The 20,494-nt window shown below is 41.3% G+C and overlaps 1 protein-coding gene across 1 annotated transcript in view; it reads right to left on the bottom strand.

The window, feature by feature from the left end:
• Positions 1-1,378: 1,378 nt before the first annotated feature.
• Positions 1,379-20,494, bottom strand: part of LOC126456955 (mucin-12-like) — a 491,377-nt gene continuing 472,261 nt past the window's right edge. Inside the window, exons 2-3 of the mRNA XM_050092892.1 lie at positions 15,002-16,846; positions 1,379-3,432 (exon numbers count right to left, since the gene is read on the bottom strand). Coding sequence (XP_049948849.1) covers positions 3,217-3,432; positions 15,002-16,846 — 2,061 coding nt within the window. The 3' untranslated portion in view covers positions 1,379-3,216. The remainder of the gene's footprint in view (positions 3,433-15,001; positions 16,847-20,494) is intronic.

Genomic DNA, 20,494 nt, shown 5'->3' with positions numbered 1-20,494 from the left:
CGCCACACGTATAACCGTCTAAGATCATATAACGATGAAAAAGCGTACAAAAATGTATAGATACAGCACAATAAATTATTTTGAAGAACAAGTAAATGGTATATAGAATTCCGCGATATCGACTGTTGTATGTTTCGAGTAGAATTTATTTATAACCTGTCGCGTAAGTACAAGGTTAAAGACGAGATGCCGAGAAAATAATTCTAAACTGGAAGGAAGAACAGGAACTTTGATTTTGTAGTGTATCATTAACATCATGATATGTCAGCAGAAAAAAAATGTGCTCACAATTACTCCCAAAGATAACAGTAATTTCAAAGTCGAAATTGAAATTATTGAAAAAGTTAACGAATTTAAATATCTAGAAGCCTTCTTCAATACAACAAGTAACATCAAAGATGAAATTGAAATTGGATTACTAAGCACAAAAATGCATTGTGCTCACAAGTACTCCCAATGATAACAGTAATTTCAAAGTCGAAATTGAAATAATTGATGAAGTTAACGAATTTAAATATCTAGAAGCCATCTTCAATACAACAAGTACCATCAAAGATGAAATTGAAATTGGATTGCTAAGCACACATAATGCTTATTGTAGCCGGACAAATTTCCTAAAGAGTAGAAAAATCTCTAGAAATAATCGAAATATTGATCTGCAACTACTTATTAATTATCACATTAAATTATGCAATTGAAACCTTGACTCTAACAAAAAAAAAAAAAAAAAAAAAAAAAAAAAAAAAAAAAAAAAACGAATAAATATTCGGGATCTTGAAAGGAAATTACAATAGTTTTGCAGCAGTGAACGTAGAGGAGGGCGAATCTCGAAAAACTTAGTTGTATTAGCTATTTGAAGGACTTGCCATGGCAGCAAAGATAAAAGGTAATATTGTTAATTGGATTGGAAAGAAGACAAATCCATAGATTGTAGCAGAAGAATTAGACTATCAGAATAGTTGAGAATCAGATTTCAGAAAATGTTGAAAAGACCTGAAATTTTTGAAAATTACTAGTTGGAGTGGCTATTGCAAAAGGAGACAAGTTGCTAAATCAGCAGCAAAGAAAACATACGGCTTGTAACTGATTTGTAGTAATAATGATAATCGAGATTGAGGTCAATAGCGACAGAATAAAGTGATACAGAGTTAAGAAAAACTGACGTTGGGAATGACTGTGGTACACTGCGCATATTCTTTAGAAATTATTTGCAAAAAATTGTGCCTGAACTAAAAAACATTGTGGACTATTTTTAATATTAACTTAGTGACGTCGTTATAAAAAGGGAACCTAGTTGAAATGAAATAATCGGAGGAACAGTTAGGGTTGACTGTACTTGGGAAACCTCTCAGGGTTTTTCCTTGTGTACTTAGAGTAAGCGAGTTTGATACTTGAAAGAACGTACTTATTGTTGAGCGGCTGCCAAAAGTTGTGTTCAGAAGTTGTGACTAGAATACTGTGAGCGTTTGTTGAAACCAAAGAAGTTTTTGTCATAAATGAGTGTGAACTGCATCAAGCATTCTCTTGGCTCGGAAATAAGAAGTGACTCACAATCTGTCATTATCTACTAGAACCTAAATCGTAGAAATGGGAATATTTTCGAGGGAGCTGGGTAAGAAGCACTGAGAGATGAAAAGATTGACACAAGACTGCAAGAGAAAAAACATAGAAAGCAAGCAAGACAAACACATATACCATGGAATCTTGTAATGACGATTCTCAGCAAAGATATTGCATTAAGATGTGACTAGAGGTGGGCAAAATAAATGTGACCCGGAAAATATTTCAAGCGCCTTAAGCTAGGCAACTAACCTTACATCATCCGCCCCAGTTATGGATATTGTAAGGTGGGTTGGCTGTCTTAAGGTACATGAAACACATTTTGAGGGCAGTTTTATGTGCCCGTCCTGTAACATGGAAGCAATAGGAAGCGTAACTGTGGCAAGAATCTTCGGTATCAAAGCGGAGAAAGATAAATTAAATTTATACTTGCGTTAGTAAAAAGTAACCTCTTTGAACAAATTCTCGGCACTGCAGCTGAAACCTCGCTCTTTAGCCACTAGGACAAAGAGAGCCAGCTTAGACAAACTCTGGAAGCTCTATGAAGACCCAGACCCAACTGCGTCAGCCTCACTCGTAAATGAGATGACCACTGGATCTGCGTTTCCTGTCACTCTACTAGAGGTAGCACATGCAAAGCGCATTTTATACAAGCAGCGGATACAAGCGGTTGCCACTTAAGATCTTAGGCGGCACTACCTACAGATTCAACATCGGAAATGTCTAAACCGTTATTTAGTACACTGAGTGCATATTTATAAAATATGCTCTTCAGATTTGTGACGAAAGCACCAAATCATTAAACCGGGTAGTTCACGTTTCATCGAAACCGCAGCGATGGTGCAAAGGAGGCATGGCATCTCCGAGGGGGGGAACTAGAATCTCGTCTCGTACGTAAACGACACGAGGGCTATACGACATGCAAAACGCAAATCCAGCGTGATCTCTGCAAGTCCGGCAGTTAGTCCTTCTAGGTTAACGGCAGCGTAGCGTCCCAGCTGTTTCATTTGCTTTTCTTGACCGTTGAGCGACATGCATGATGTTATATCGTATTCTGATCATCCCACAACACATTGCCTTATCTTTTCCTTTCGACTGCTGCGTCCGTGTTTTGAATACAAAACGGAGGAATATATGATTATTTTGGAATCTTGTGTTACGGTAATTCGTTACGTGAGGACATAGCCTCTTAGGCTAAATTATGTTGCTTCTTAAAGATGATTTTATATCTATTGTGAAGAGATCAGCTGCAGTGGGGAAAGGAGACGTTTTGTTTGCGGCGTGATCTGAATTGGTGAGCTTCTGTTGCGTGGCACACTGTGACTGCTACATACAGTATATTGTTGTGACGTAAGTGTAGTAACAAAGGTATTAGTGTATGTCATTTTCCCCACTTGTGAATGTATTTTCAGCCCTTTATGCTTTAGCTTGCATATGTCTTAAATAGGACTACTGGTCTTTTAATCTCTGTATTGAAACTCCTTTTGAGAATAGCAACGTGTATTGACAACAATTTTACAGTGGCTTTCTTATCGAACCTAAAAACACAGATCACAGCCAGCAGGTCCGGGAAACTGACTGGTGGCACCTGCGCATCGCGGAGCAGTCGCAGAGTCGGCAGGTAGCGGTGGGCGTGGCGTCCAGCGGGCAGTGACGTCAGAGGGAGAGGAAGTGGCTGAGCGCCTGGTCGATGAGCTTGGTGGGGGCGGTGCCGTCGGCCGTGTAGCGCACCGCCCGCAGGGGGTCGCCTTCGCTGTTGACGACGCCGTACTCGCCGACGATGAAGCCGTCCGGGGTTCGTTCCTCGACGCGGTACTTGCGGAAGCCGCGGCCCTCCACCACGTAGCCGGCCTTGTTGCCTGCGCTGTCCACCTGCAACACCAACACCTCTATGTAAAGTCCGCAAATACGAAGCCGAGTAAATGAGTAAATCCCCGAAACCATGCAGACAGCCTAAAATTCTAGACCCAGACACACTTCAGCGATTTCACAATATGGTGTAGCCTTTGGTACCTTAAAAAAGCAAAACCATCCCAAATAATAGGCAGAATCAATCATTAAACTCTCCCCCTGCCCCCCACCAAAGCCATCAAGGCTACCAGATATTGCACATCCAGGTCCACTTCAACAATTTCAGCATCTGGTGTAGTCTTTGGTACCTTGAGACCACCTAAATGTCCCAGTTAAGTGGCTGGATCAATCATTAAACCTCCTCAAGCCGTCTATACTTCCCAATACTCATATGAAGATCTGTCTCTGCAAACTCACCATCTGGTGTAACCTTCGGTACCATAAAGCCATCCAAAAATCCCAAATACGAGGCTAGTCAATCAGCGAGCCTCCCAAAGCCATCCAGACTTCGAAAGACTCCACATTCAGATCCACTTGTTCTCGAAAGACTCCACATTCAGATCCACTTGTTCATCTTCAGCCGCTAGTATAGCCTTTTGTACATTACATCACCCTAAACGACCCAAATACAAGGCTGGATCAGTCCAACAAACCATCCACACTTCATAAGACTCCACATTATGATCTACTTCAACAATTTAACCATCTGGAGTAGCCTTTACTACCTGAAGGACGCCAAAAATTTCAAATAAGAGGCTGTGTGAATCAGTAAGTCTTCAAGCCATCCAGACTTACCAACATTCCACATCCAGATTCGCTCAACAGCTCACCATACAGCACAGTCTCCGCTTTAAAGACGAAAATCATCCCAAAGACGAGGCTGATTTAGCCACTAAGCCTCCTGAAGCCATTTAGACTTATCAATATTCCATATTCAGACCCACTTAACCATCTCACAATTTGTTGTAGCCTTTGGTGCCTTGAAATTATTGTCATTGGAAGTATCATGTCTTGGCTGATTACGTTGCGTCATATTCCTTTCATAACTTCTTCGATATTTTGGGCCTCTTTCCTGCGATCTTTCTCATGAATCTTCTAGGATCTCAGGGTAGCTGAACACTATGAAAAACCGGTTTCACTTTCGAGAATTAGAGGACGTCTTTGAGAAAACACCGAGTGAGGATCCTTTTATAATTGCATACGCCACTGTTTTCTGACAGCTCGCCACTTAACCACAAAGAAATTATTACCTTGATAGGCAACGATCATGGGTCGCATAGACGTCTCTCTGATTTTCATTTCTCCGCCCAACGCACGGCACTAAACACAATCAGAGTGGTTGCTATTTTCTGATTTTTTAAAATTATTAGTTTTGTAAATAAAGGTCAATAGCGCATTACAGCAACTGAATACAGAGTATAAGACATACAACAATAAAATATCAAACGAAACATCAATCGAGAATAATGCAACTTTTGTCAGATCAACTGCATAGAATACGACGTATGCTGAAGCAAAATCTAAACTAGAGAAAGCAAATTACGCCGATTTCAGCGTTTATACAGGGTTCCCCTGGGGGAAAGGACAATTCTCAGGGATACGACAGAAACGTATATTTGAACAGAAAACTTCATATAGACGTGTGCTGCATTCTGAATGGTGTCGGTATAGTTTAATGTACATTAGTTTCCAAGCTAGTGGCTCGCAAGCATGTTTCTTACCCACACAATTCCTTTGATGTTTTATTGTGGCCCAACCTACCTCGTTGCTTACAATCTCTGTGTTCGGGCTGTCATTCTGAGATTACAGTAGAATGATATATGCGCGTTTGTCCATTGTGTGTTATGAGTGAAGTTGTGCGAGGGATTGAATGTGGATCAGAGAAAAGCATCAGTTAACTGTGTTTGTCCCCACGCTGGCTAAAATCCCATGTATCTACAGTACTGAGGAATGTGCAGATATAGTGTATCCTCACGGCTTCTGCGATGCTAGTGCTCCTACTGCTATCGAAAAATACCGTCGGCGTTTTCCGACACATCGCATTCCTGATCGTAAAATATTTAACAGAGTTTTGAGTACATTTCGTGAAAGGGACATTTTTCCAAGTTCGCATTTTTCTTCTTAACGTGTGGTTCAGCAACCTATGCAAGAACAGCAATACATTGTTGAAGGGTGAAGTGATGTCATACTTCCAGCACATGGTGACTTCCTGCGTGTTTCAGTGTCCCGTTGACGACAATGCCACAAGAATTTTGTCATGACAATGACAATTCTCCTTTCTTTCCATTATTACTACTCACAGACGAAGCCACGAACATATGGCATAGGATCAATATGCATAATAAACGTCGATAGTCTCAGGAAAATTCACATGCTACAGTGGAAACTGATTTCCAAACAGGTTTTGCGATCAATGTTTTGTGTGGCATGATCGGTAACATGCTTCAAATGATCTTTCTTTTCGTATCCCTGAATACTGGCCATTCCTCTTGGGACACCCTGTGTACAATATACCGGATGTTTAAAGATAATATAGAATGAAACAATTACTAAGGTTGCATTATATAGCAGTTCCTGCTGTATCGTAGGTATTTTTGCTATCGAAATGGAAAATAAAATATAGTGGAATACAAAACGAAGTTCCTGTGTAAAGTGGTATTCGATTAGACAAACAGAGAAATGAAGAGACATGGTAAGAGCCGCGTGTATACGCAAGAAATCCTAAAATGCAACAATACAGAAAGAAATAAAAGAGTAGCATTTAGTATGAGTGGATGATACCTTATTACCTATAAAACTAATTAAATAACATGTAATATAGTTCTGGAGTGTCAGGGAGATAACATAGAAGACGGATCGAAGTGTGAATATTTGAAATGGAAAGCACATAATTGCTGAAGTGCAGAAGATGACGATTTTTTTAGAATGAAACATATCACCCAAGCCTAGATACATGCTTCTTGTGAAATCGTCCTGCAACTAACAGCACAGAGGCTAACTCAAATGTGTGCAGAATACAATCTCAAAACTTTATTATATAAGATGAATGTTATGGCTCTTCAAGGTAAATGCTCGATAAGGTTAAGATTAGGTAGTTAACAAAGAAATAAATGAATAGATGTAATATTTTAAATGTGTGGGCTGCGACACGAGTGATAATGATATAAAGGATGATACAGAACCGAAAACAATGGGAGTTTATTCGAGGATATTTTCTAAGTCTCCGGTGGCTCGTTACAGAGTAAAATTACAGTGGTGATTTATTCAGTTTTGTCCCAAAGATCTTCACAACGGTGAAAAACCGCAGTGGCCAAAATGTACGTGTTTTTAAGAAAGAAGAAGTTGATACAGATGCAGGTGGCAACATCATGAGATTGAATGAGAGATGAAAAACTAACCCTGAACTGCAATCTGAAGGATAGACATAGGTCAACCAAGGAAACGATGGGCGCAAACTTAATGAAAACTGAACAAGTAGGCGCCTAATCTCTGTGTGCCAGACGATGAAGTTGTACTTTACGTGGGGAGCAAAGCTGGCAGTACAGCACACTTTCGCCTCATTGCCGTAAATACTGAATATAGCTAACTCTCAATTTCTATGCATACCTCTGGTTCAATTGTGTACATCTCAGGAATTAATGTGGGAACTATTATAGTTACCAATACAGATAACAACATTGTAATAAAAATAATAATAATAATAATAATAATAATAAAGGGAGTTAAAAACAGCAAAAATATTGAGTAGCATATTTGAAGCTATGTTTAGAATCATCAGAAACAAAAATGATAGTGAAATAGAAGGAGACTGAAATGACAGTGATATTAGCTGTGAGAAAGAACAGAACATCAATAGACCACTCTGCAGACAAGGGCGAGAGAAAAGTGTTGAGGGGGCGGTGTTGATAGAAGTGAGTTTTAGACAAGCATATGGAATAGACAGCTACTTAGAAGGTGGACCAGTAACTGAGTCTTGAAGTTTTAAATGAATTTAATTTCCCTCATATTTTGAGGCTTATCATTTCAAAGACAGGTTTCGATGATTCTTAGAAAATGTCTATGTTACCTGGTGCCACAGAGAGGGTTTTACTTTGTTGATAACCAGCATATCTATTCTGCTCTTCAGGTAACAGTAGTAGCAGTATTCGTAGTGTGTAAGGATTGAAGAAAAGTGCAATGATTGAAAAGACAATAGGACAAATACAGGTTATGATAGCATCTACGCTTATCAGCACATAGGTATGATAATGAAACTTCCTGGCAGATTAAAACTATGTTCCCGACCGAGACTCGAACTCGGGACCTTTGCCTTTCGCGGGCAAGTGCTCTACCATCTGAGCTACCGAAGCACGACTCACGGCCGGTACTCACAGCTTTACTTCTGCCAGTATCCTGTCTCCTACCTTAAAAACTTTACAGAAGCTCTTCTGCGGACCATGCAGAACTAGCACTCCTGAAAGAAAGGATATTGCGGAGACATGGCTTAGCCACAGCCTGGGGGATGTTTCCAGAATGAGATTTTCACTCTGCAGCGGAGTGTGCGCTGATATGAAACTTCCTGGCAGATTAAAACTGTGTGCCCGACCGAGACTCGAACTCGGGACCTTTGCCTTTCGCGGGCAAGTGCTCTACCATCTGAGCTACCGAACCACGACTCACGCCCGGTACTCACAGCTTTACTTCTGCCAGTATCCTGTCTCCTACCTTAAAAACTTTACAGAAGCTCTTTTGCCAACCATGCAGAACTAGCACTCCTGAAAGAAAGGATATTGCGGAGACATGGCTTAGCCACAGCCTGGGGGATGTTTCCACAAGAGCTTCTGTAAAGTTTGGAAGGTAGGAGACAGGATACTGGCAGAAGTAAAGCTGTGAGTACCGGGCGTGAGTCGTGCTTCGGTAGCTCGGATGGTAGAGCACTTGCCCGCGAAAGGCAAAGGTCCCGAGTTCGAGTCTCGGTCGGGCACACAGTTTTAATCTGCCAGAAAGTTTCATATCAGCGCACACTCCGCTGCAGAGTGAAAATCTCATTCTGGAGGTATGATAATTGATATGGCATGAGTGATATGGTCTCATGTGTGAGCTCTCTCTCGAAAATCCTTGCAGAATAAGATTGCCATAATCAGGTAAGAGGACTGTTAGTGATTCCACGCGTTTCTTTTCAAGCTCGAGAGAAACTATTTTCTTATATTTGGATAGTGAATTAAGTGACGCAGGCACTTTCTTACTGACCACAGTTGTGTGTTCAGTCCAGTGTAAGTAATGGTCCACAATTAGCCCCAAGTCGTTTGCAGAAGATGGAAAGGTTATTTTTGTGCCGTCTCGGATTAATGGTGGAAGAGTTTCTCTGGACTGAGGGAAAGTAAGTCTTTTATGAGTGAATAAGATAGCTTTCTTTTTAGGTGGGTTCAATTTCAAACCCGTGTTCTGCGTGTACTCTAATAAGGCAAATAAGTCAGCACTCACATCCTGGATGGCTATGCACAGTTTTGTTGGACTTCCAGATGGGAGAAGCCAAAGATCGTGAGCGTAGAACTGATATTTTCGTTTGGAGATAAAAATCGGCACATCAGCGGATAATGAGAAAAGCAATAGACCCAACAATGATCCTTGTGGCACATGTGATACTACATCTTTGCATTCTGACCTTTTTGTTTCAACCTTTACACACCGTTGGTGGTATGCAAAATATTAGCGGAATCATTAGAGGGTCTCCAACCGATGCTTTGGGCATCACATTCAAGTTTTCGTCAATACGAGAACGGCTGGGTAAGGAATTGTATGTGTGATGACGCTAGATATCGCTACGTCGTGACAAGGAGACCTTGTACCTCCCTAGCCTCTTGACATACGGAATCTTAAGGAAGATTTATGCGGTGTGCAGTTAAACATCACTCCGCAGGAAATACCCAGAAGTGAAGTGTCAAGAGTATTGTGTAAGAACGACATTCCATTGCCGCCGTCCCGCTTACGGAAGCACCAGAGCAGGAGCGTATTCCATTAGCGAGTCGTCTCTGTCCTTAGGGTGTCGATAGCAGCTTCACAGACGGAGCCGTGAATCCACCTCGTCACGCTTGTTACTGTGCGGCCGACCTTCCACGGGATGGAGTGCCTTCGGATAATTAGTTTCCTGCAGAGTTAGTCTCGCATTAGCCACCGGCGCGCTGTTCGGCTGTGTTGATTTAGAGGACAACGCAGCGCCCGTAAAAAGAGGTATCGTGCATGCAAAGTGGCAGATTAGCCCTCTAGAGATCATTACTGCCACGAGCGGGCGCAAATAAGATTCGGAAGACTGCACCTTAAGCTTCACAATTTAGAACACTTGTTAACGGGAATGGGTTCCCTTCAGTCGTTTATCTTTTCGTCAGCGAAGGTTGGTCTGCGGTGGGTGAATTTAATATCCAATTGATGTCGAGGTCTCTCTCTGTCGAGATTTTAACGTTCTGTCAATGCGGAGGTCGTTATGGACAGGCGCTGAAATACCTGTCCGTAAATTTGTAGCTAAACGAAGACCCATGTTATAAAAACACGGATATATTTCACCGAGAGAACATTTATAGATTGAGTTACTGAATTAATTTTAGGAAATTATTATAAATACGACTCAAGAAACAGGGAGACCAGTCGTTTAATACAAAATATCAGTACAGGGACTCTACTTCGCAGAGAAGACGAAGGGCTTCATAAGAAGAAACATGATTAGAAGTGAAGATACTAGAACAGACTTAAATATTTTCAACATGAATGAAAAAATTCAAAAATATCGTGAAGATTAGACACAATGCCTCATGAGAATGTCAGGTCACAGAACTACTGAGAAGATCCTGAACAACAAGCCGAATGGCTAAACAGGCATTATAATACCCTGAACAAAATGGAAATGACTTTGTTTTTTATTTCAGAACAGGCAACAGCCTTATCCTTGAGAGGAAGAAGAAGAAGATGATGATAATAGTTTCCACTTATTAAACCACCTTTTTGGGCAATTTCGTAATAATCTGAAGTAAATTTTAAATTACGGTATCCGTAAAAAATGTTTCTACTGTTACGATTCTTTCATTGCATAATTCATCGCAGTATATACTTTAGCTCTGGTTTGTCTATAGCAGCTCGTCTCGAAAAGAGGTTGTAAGGTGATTATCAACAAAAGTAAAACAAAGGCGACGGAATCTAGTCGAATGAAATCAGATGATACTAAGAAAATTAGGTCAGGAAAAGTGAACACGAAAAGTGGTTGAATAGTTTTGCTGTGTGGGCAGCAAAATAACCGACCGTGGCCGATTTAGAGAGAATATCAAAATCGCGGTGGCAGCAGCAAGAAAAGATTCTCTGAAAAAGAGGAATTTCTTAACATGGAATTTGAATTTAAATATTAGAAAGCCTTTTCTGAAGTTGTTTGTGTGGAATGTAGCCTTGCACGGAAGTGAAACGTGGCCGATATGTTGTTCAGCCAACAAGAGAATAGAAGCTTTTGAAATGTGATGCTAAGGCAATACTGTACTTATATATTTGTATGTTGTGCATATTTCTTTCAACAACTGTCTCATAACATCAAAGGTGTTTTCATGAATCCATGGAAATGAAATTTTTTTCTATAGTTCATTGCAAAAACACAGGTCACTTTTTGTTTTCGTTTCTAATAGAAAATTGGCAAAATGAACACCCGGCAATGCCGGTTTTGTCTGGTAGTTAGAAGTGAAACTAAAGGATCGAAATTCTTCTGTTTTCATGCTTTTCCGCGCGATATTCTACAATGTTTAGGATTTCGAGTATATTGTAGTGGAACTTCTAGAACCTAAATAAAACTTCTTTCCTCTACGTGTAACAAAGAAAATCTTTATTTAACCTGGTTTATGAATGTATAAATTGCTGTTGACGCATTTTTACAGCTGCAAACTTTACCGTGAAAACCACAATAACTTCTGAAATGAATGTAGTTTTCCCTCTCTATTTCGACATCACTCACTTCTTCGACTCGCATCCTTACCGATGCGAAGAGGAATACACTGGCATTCTAGAATGTAGTTAAATAAATTATGACGTGGTATCTTGAATTTCTCGAACAGTATACTATCACAGCATGATTCTCCTGAATACAAGAGAACCTTAAGGTTCTTTAAGTGGTACAATGCAAGTACCTTTCGCCATGCACTTGACAGTGGTTTCCAGAGCAAAGATGTAAATGTAGAATATCAAGAGATCACATCGCGCTACGAGAAGAGATTGAATAGTGATGCAATGTACATTTACGAAATATCTTATCAAGATGGTTTATTGTTCGGCACAAACACTTAATTACCTGTTTCGGGCGAAAGGTGACAGTTTCTAGATGCAACATAGAGTGGTTTAAGAGGAAGAAAGTTGTGATTCGAAATATGATTTAAAAATAGGATTCTTTTGTCGTGAAATATTTCTATACCACAAGACAAATATTCAGTATGGAGCAAAGCAGCGCATTTCCTGGCTTTAGCTCACCCTAAACGAGCTTTACCTTTCGGGGTTCCTACATGTATTCTTGTTTTCCAAACAAATCTAATTATTTTCCATGACGAAGGTTAGACTATCTGGTCTTTGAAATAGTTCCGAAACGTTTCTTACCTATATTGATGGACCACTACATCTGAGGATGACAAGATTGGCTTTCCTACATCCAAAGAACTGTTTACAATATTCTACGTTGTAGCGCCAGCTAAGATAGGAGTACTGACACATGTTGGGACGTTAACTCGGATCGTGAGACTAACTAGAACCCTGATTAGATCACTGCTAGCGACAAACAAGGGGACGGATGCACGTCTAGGTCTGACAACCCATTTTAGTATTTCTCGTATATTTCATTAGTCAGCAATACAGAAAGAGTATGTCATTTGATGAACAGGTTAAAGGTTGTAGCTAGGTCATTCTTCACCATAAGCTTCCTTGCTGGGTTAGTAATCCAACAGACAAGGCAAGAGTCCCCCAAGCATACAGTATAATAGCAGAGTTCTACTGCGAAATTCGATACGAATGGGGTCGCCAAGCATGCATAAATGTTCATTTGGTAACAGGGATACTAGATGAATCTAAGGGGCTAAGATTGACTTTCCATCAGGAATATATATTCGTCTGTGAGGAAGCTGGAAATCTATTTGGTGATCACAGTTGCTCACATTATCGTCGTGAAATAAAATTGCATTGTTATTAGAACACCGTACCCGTCTACCGGTTCGGAGCCCTTAGCACTAAAATTATATGGTGCAACGATTAGAAGAATCCTGCTAAAGAGATATCTACAGACACTCCTGGATGAAAATAATTCATACATGATAGAGATCACGCATGCAGAATGGTATGAATGTGATGCACCGAATTATAGCCACAGAAAATTTCAGCTTCTCTTGAAAACAGAGTTACTAGCAATTTAGATACCTTAAAATCAGTTGTACGATATGACGCGAGTGTTTGGACACATACAGATTCCAGCCGGAACAGTTAACAGTAGTATTAGCAGCCAAGTAAGTGGTTTACTCACGAGCGTGCACGCCTATGTATAAAGTGCGCCAAACACAAATAACGTTGTCTTGTATCGTTACAATTTTGCTCAAAATTGCGAGCCCGTACCTATTCCTTCTTTACTGCTTTAGCTAACACACTGGCAAGTGAGCAGCAGTAGTGCAGAATAAAAAGCAAGCAAGGCGAAAAACAATGTACGATGCGTGCAAGAAAATTCCGAGCTAGTGGCACAGTTCCACAATGAGACAGTTGTCTACGAGGTAATTAGCAATCGAATAAGTGGTTGGCTGTGATCACATGCTTAGAGAGTGTCATTATTGTTGGGTAATATTTGTACGCGTCATCAGAGTGATATAATGAATGTTTATTTTGTTATTGTTTAATTAAACATTGGTTATCTCATATAATCGTTGTTTAATTAAACTAAGATTAAACTGCGATTTTACTCATACATGTTTATCTTCTTAACGTAAAGGCATCTAATCCTTACATGTGTACAAAGTGTTATAAAAAGCGGTCGTTGAAAGCGCAGGGAGACTATACTGAAGGCATGGAATGAGATGACATCGAAAAATGAAGATGGAAATAAATGAAAATTTATGTGCGTTATTCATGAAATGACAATCGTACACTAGTGCACATTGTTATAAGTTGTCACAATGAATTATTATTAAATTCTGAAGAGGCATTGTTCACAGTTTCCGTTCCTATCAATAGTATATCTCGTAATATGTATGCTTGACTATACTTCTGCATGAATTTTAACCATGGCATCAACTTTTCAGAGAAAAAGTTCTGTCCGAGAAAATTTTGTGACAACCTGCCCGGCACCCAGTTGATTGTCAGAGACTTTGGAGTTAGATGTCACTGGTTATTTAGATAGGAGAAAAAATTATTAATAAAAAAAAAGTTGTACCAAGAACACAAATATCAGAGAATGGTATTGATAAAGCACTAATATATGGTTAAGACCATGTTAGATACTAAAATAGTAGGGGAGATCGTGGCAATATGAAACAGGACTGTAATACGAAACGCCATAGTATTTGCAGCCTGCTAATATGTTTGCAGTAGTTTTGAGTCGTAAAAACTATTTTCTTTTCTTTCTTTTTTGCTTTTGTCGAAGCGTTCGTTTCTTGTTGAAATCAGAATTTTTTCGTAATGTTTGTAGCAGGAATAAACTTTTTTTTATTGATTTGGCCTGCTAAGGACCACATGAAATAACTTACGTATTCTTTCTTTCCTCCTTCCTTTCTTTCCAATAATTTTCATCCTTTCCCTACACTTTTCTCATCTTTCTTCTGTCATATTGCATCTGCTTTTTCTTTGTTTTCTCCTGGAGGCCCTTGAAATCTTTTACTTTTACTCTGAACCTTTATCTTTCTCCAGTTTCTGCATCCATTGTTTCCTTTTCCCTCAGGTTTGCTTTAACTTCTTTTATCCACGCCATTGATGTTTTTGGGTTTCTGTTAAAGAACTTAAAAGTTCTTCCTGTTATCCTGCTTTCATCGAGCGTTTTTATGTGTCCATAAAATGCAACTCTTCTCTTAATCATCGTGTCTAATGTTTGCTCTATTGCTCTGTTTTTTCATAAATTTCTTGATTATTTCTTAATTTCCATTTCCCATTCTCATATTTTGGTCCCAAGATTTTCCTGATTACAGTATTTTTCCTGTCGTCCTTTTCTAAAAAAAATGGCTCTGAGCACTATGGGACTCAACTTCTGAGGACATCAGTCCCCTAGAACTTAGAACAACTTAAACCTAACTAACCTAAGGACATCATACACATCCATGCCCGAGGCAGAATTCGAACCTGCGACCGTAGGCGGTCTCGCGGTTCCAGACTGTAGCGCCTAGAACCGCACGGCCACTCCGGCCGGCCGTTCTTTACTACTTCACCTGATTGTTTGGCTAGATTTAACGAAAGGCTTTCTGATGCATAAAGGCATTCTGGTTTAATGACAGTACTATTATATACTGTACACATTAGATTGCACACAAAAATGTTTGTTGTGAGTCTATGTTGTTTATCTGGATAATGGGCTGTAATTGTGAAGACCGAATAAATAATTTAGTTAAAAAATAAGCGATAATCATACCTGCGGATTTTCTGGCGCAGACACAGGGGCCGTCGAGGGCTGAGTGGTTTGCGACGCGTCTTGGGGCTGAATGCCGTGTGCACGGCCATTGGTGACCACACTCAGCTGCTCGTCCACTTCATAGTTCTGCTCCGGTTGCTCGTAGTTGTGCTCTGAGGGTTCAGAGTGGCTCTGGTGTTGGTGAGCTGGCGACTGCTGGTCCTGCTGCTGCTGCGACTGCTGTTGTTGATGGTGCTGCTGCTGCTGCTGCTGGCCTTGGTGACCGAAGCTCTTGCGACCGCGCTGAGGAGTCCAGCCGTGGCGCCTCACGGGCTCAGGTTGGCTCGGCGGTGGCCCACTGTAGAACTGGACGCGGCTGTTGGATGTGGGCGACGACACGCGTGACTCGTAGTTGACCACGGCGGGCGCTGGCACCTCGACCACTGTGGCGATCGTCTGGTCGCTGCCATCGTCGTGGTAATTGTGCTGCCTGTTGTGGTGGTCTCGCTGCGCGTGCAGCGCCGAGATGTCCGATGGGGAAGACTCCTCGACGCTGAACTGGCTGCGCTGCACAGCAGTCGCCGCCGGCTGGTCCTCGGTCACGAGTGACGTGGGAACCACCTGCTGCTGGTCCTCCACGGCTCGTTCTTGAGACACCTGCGCAGAATCGGGCAACGACGTCTGCGAGTACTGTCTCACTCCATCACCTTCCGTCCGACTAGAAAGAAAATTGTCGTGACTGGAAGATTCACTGCTGTGGTGAAATGGAGAATCACTCGGTTGAGATGTACCGAACGGTTTACTTCGTGCAGTGTTGGGCGGTGATGAGGGACCCTGCACTACCGACGAAGAGACACGGACGGAGATTACTTGTTGTACTGTTGAACTTTCGGGCCGAGAAGTCGGCTGTCCAGGGTGGTTAACAACTATTTGAGTAGCTTGAGTGGGATGGGAGGAGAACCACGAATTGGAGGTGGATTGGGGAAAGGCAGTACTGTGTCCCTGGTAACTGTGGTCTTGACGCTGCTCGTGGAGCGTTACAGTGTGATAGCTGGGGCTGGGACCAACACTGCTGTGAAACAAGCTTCCTGTCTCGGCACCTTGGCCTGTTGACGATTGATAGTGAACATTAGGGTCTGGCACAGAGTTGTGCGGACTACTGCTGTGGTATGCACCATTCGTTGAGGTTTGTTGAGGGCTACGATGCTGAGTGCCACGTGTGTTTTCATCCTGATGCTGCACATAGAAGCTGGTGATCCTCGACGCAGACAGCACGCCGTCACTGGCGTGTTGGTCACCATCAGTAGGGTCTCCGGCGGTAAGTGATATCAGTTCCTGTTTCGATGTGACGATATCTGTGACTACCGATATACTACTGTCGGGAGGAAGGGTGACGTCGGATGTCGTGGGAGAGTTATGTGGCGGGTAAGTCCTGTAGTGGAGTTCGGAAGCGGAATCCTCGATCCGCTGGGTGGGTTCTGTAGAGGACTGGAATGTCTCGCTGTCGCTTTCTGCCGGTGGTTTGCCGAACGTGCTGCTGTAATCCTGCTGGCGGGTGGACGGCCCAGAGAGTGGGGTCTCGGTGGTAGCGATAAAGGGCGTCGGGGTGGCGCGGGAAGTGGTCAGAGTGGTGCTGGAGCTCTTGGGCGCCAGGCGGGCACCGAAGCCGATGTCCTCTGGCGCCGTGGTGGAGTCCCGCAACCTAGGTTTGACCACCTGCTGGGGAGTCCGCGGCAGTGACGACCCGATGAACACCGACAGGAAATCGGTTCCCGCGATCAGGTCGTCTGCTCGTGGGCGGGGCCGCCCCGAGGAAGCGCGGGCGGGTAGGCCCGCGCTCGGCCCCACTAGTGCCACGCACGTGATCTGCAACAGAGCGCCGCGGGCGGTCATTGCCGTGGACTCAAACACTGTACCTTACTCAGCTATCCTTTTTGTTTATTTACTTATCAGAGTATTTCACCTTTCTTACCAGACTTCGCTGGCCGGAGTGGCCGAGCGGTTGTAGGCACTTCAGTCTGGAACCGCGCGACCGCTACGGTAGCAGGTTCGAATCCTGCTTCGGCCATGGATGTGTGTGCCGTCCTTAGGTTAGTTAGGTTTAAGTAGTTCTAAGTTCTAGGGGACTGATGACCTGAGATGTTAAGTCCCATAGTGCTCTGAGCCATTTGAACCAATACCACAGGCTTCCTCAACGAGTTCAAATGGCTCTGAGAAAAAAAAAAGAAGGGGCTGCGACTTAACTTCTGAGGTCATCAGTCCCCTAGAACTTAGAACTACTTAAACCTAACTTACCTAAGTACACCACACACATCCATGCCCGAGGCAGGATTCGACCCTGCGACCGCAGCAGTCGCGCGGCTCCGGACTGAAGTGCCTAGAACCGCTCGGCCACCAAGCCGGCTCTTCAACGAGCAAACATTATAGTTTGTATAGTGCAGAGCAAACAATAATTGTTTACCGCATACCACACTGGTGTAGAGGACGTCAACCAAATTGATATAAAATATTTATGGCCCATCAAATCGGAAAACTACCTCAAATTTGCATATAAAAACCATCAAAGCTACAACGTATGTCCGAGACTTTCGGTATTCTCTCATTCTCTGCGCCAAATTATTGGTTCTCGAGAAAAAATGAATACATTTTGTAGGAAATTTAATATAGTTTAATTTTGTACAGGGATTGGTTTGCACAAGGGACCGAGGTTTTCGATTGATTCAAGAAGTATAAAAATGTCATTCAAACCCATTCCCCCTCCCCGCACCCTTACACACACACTTACATCGCTCTACTCATGATTTTTGGTATGTTCATCACTGTACATAAATTTCCCACTACACGAATCGTTTCCAATCCGTGACTTTTTTATCTCTATATTTTCTGGGCTGTTATTACACCATCTGCTTGATCGCCCACTTACAAATCGTAAACCTGATGTTTGTGCAAGTTTCACCTCAAATTTTGTGAATTCGAACAGCAGAAAATAAACAGTAAAATAGGTTTGTACGTGTGCCCTTTTTACTGCGAAACTAATGTACTTGTTGGGATTAAGTTGAGATTGATTTTTAAGGGTAATTAGTTTATGCATAACATTTGAAAAAGTCTTTCTTCTTTGAATACATTCATAGTAAAGTGTACGTAAAAATGTTTACGAAATAGCCAAAAAAATGTTCAAATGTGTGTGAAATCTTATGGGACTTAACTGCGAAGGTCATCAGTTCCTAAGCTTACACACTACTTAACCTAAATTATTCTACAGACAAACACACACACCCATGCCCGAGGGAGGACTCGAACCTCCGCCGGTATCAGCCGCACAGTTCATGACTGCAGCGCTTCAGACCGCTCGGCTAATCCCGCGCGGCTCGAAATAGCCGACAAAGACAATGGAAGTTAACACAAAAAAGTCAGATTTTGAAAATAATTTGTGCAGTAGCATGTTATTGCAGTGAGGTTGGAGGAGCAGCCATTAGCAAGATACTAAAGGTCATGACAGCCGGGACCGTGACTGAGAGGATGCGAGCTCGTTTGCAGGCCACTTTTGCAAATCTCTCTTGCATAGTTCGGACACCACAGCCCCTAGGGAAAACGTATCCCAGTACAAAATTAAACTTCTACAAATGTCCTACGAAAAAGATCCTATTCAGTTTTTCTCTAGGACCAATAATTTTCGCGCAGAGAGCGTGAGAGTACTGAAAATATCACACCCTGCATATGCGCTTAAGCTTAAGTGACTTTTGTAGGTCAATTAGTGATAGTTCCCTGAACTGATGAGCCACAATCATCTGTCCCAGATCAAATTGTTCATCACGACTTTCTCTACAGCACCGTGATAGGTTGTAACCAATTACCTACACAGTGTATAATAATAGTAATTATATTAATAAAATCATTCAGCAAACTGGCCTAGACAAGACTGGTTGCGAAACTCGTTGTCCCAAAATCGGAACAGCTTTCATGTTTACAAGAGATAGCTTCATATAATAGATTGTGTATCTCAAAATACAAAAAAGACAATGCAACACAGTCATCAAGCCAGAGTGCCTATTTGGGGATGAGACTCTCACTATAAACAGAAAAAGAGACATCCAAGTAATATATATAAAAAAAGAAAACAAATCAAGAATATTTTAAGATTAAATTATACTGAACGAGCAACGTAAAGACAAAGTTCAAATACAGAAACTGAAAAGTACATCAACATGTATTCGGATATCGAAAAACGAAGGCTAAAATTCTGTGAGTGTTTTAAAAGACCGGAACCGATGACAGCGGAATTTCACGAAACTCGCAATAAAGCGAAAACTCAAAGAAAAAAATTTATCAGTGCACTAACAGAACACCTAAAAGACGCAGGAATTACACAACGTGAAAAGGAAAATATTTAGGCAGAAAATTCACGACTGCATAATTAGCTTGCTGGACAAACCCACAGCCGGAACAGCTTGGTCTGAAGAGCGGCAAAGAGCCAAATCTGTGAGAATGAAAGTAATGTGTACCCAAATGACAGCTAAAACATAATGCTGAATATGCGCCTTGTTGTGTAATATTTGGTCCGGTTAGGCCCTAGTTTGAGTAATGATAATAATAATAATAATAATAATAACGATAACGTTAGGTGAGCAAAATTACAGGCTGACAGCCTAATTTTGTTTTTGGATTTCAGGGATCACCCAGGATTTCTTATTCTCTACAATTCGAACTTCAAATCGTAGTAGAGAATATCAGGGTGCTTTCCGAAAGAGAAGACCCTACCCAGAACAGATTTTTAACTTAAAACCAATAATTAGCCACAGAATGTTAACCAGAAAACTGATAAAAGCATCGTTTATTGATTTCAAGAAAGCATTTGATTTTCTAGACAGAAAGACAATAGATAAACATCATTAGAGAATTTAGTGTTATATTCGTGAACCTTAATAAATAGAATAAAGTGAAATGCATCGTAGAAACATCTCAACCATTTAAAATACAAACTGCCTTAAGACAAGCCGACGACTTACCACTTTTACTGCTTAACTGGGTTTTAGAACAAATTGTAACGATCTGGTACTGCAGCTAAGAAGTCACAAAACTGAAGCAATAATTTCGTGAAGGAAATCAAATTGAATAAGACAGACTGTATTGCTTTTACACATGATTTGACAGTGCATTCAGAAAATCTGACAGAACAGTTGCTCAGATATATCTTCCGGAAAGTATAGCGAATAGAGCGGATCTCAGAATTCCAGTTCAAAAAACAAAATTTATGACAAATACGAAAAAAGTAAAGTAAAGAGCATTAGTATATTTATATATCTTGAAGAAACTATACAGTAGAATAGAACAGAAAAATTTGCGGTAGATTTTAAGATTAATAAAAGGAAAAGAGCATTTTTTGACAAGAACATATCAATAAGTAATGTATATCTAGAAATATATAACTAAAATTCTGTGCCAAGACCGGAATATTTACATGCCTGTAACAGCTTAAATATGAGCTAAAGCAAGCAGAATAGGAACATCTGGAAA

Source organism: Schistocerca serialis, chromosome 2, assembly GCF_023864345.2.
Source record: "Schistocerca serialis cubense isolate TAMUIC-IGC-003099 chromosome 2, iqSchSeri2.2, whole genome shotgun sequence".
Classification (NCBI taxonomy): Eukaryota; Metazoa; Arthropoda; class Insecta; order Orthoptera; family Acrididae; genus Schistocerca; species Schistocerca serialis.
The sequence above is the reverse complement of the archived record's forward strand: the minus strand, read 5'-3'. Positions and strand labels throughout refer to the sequence as shown.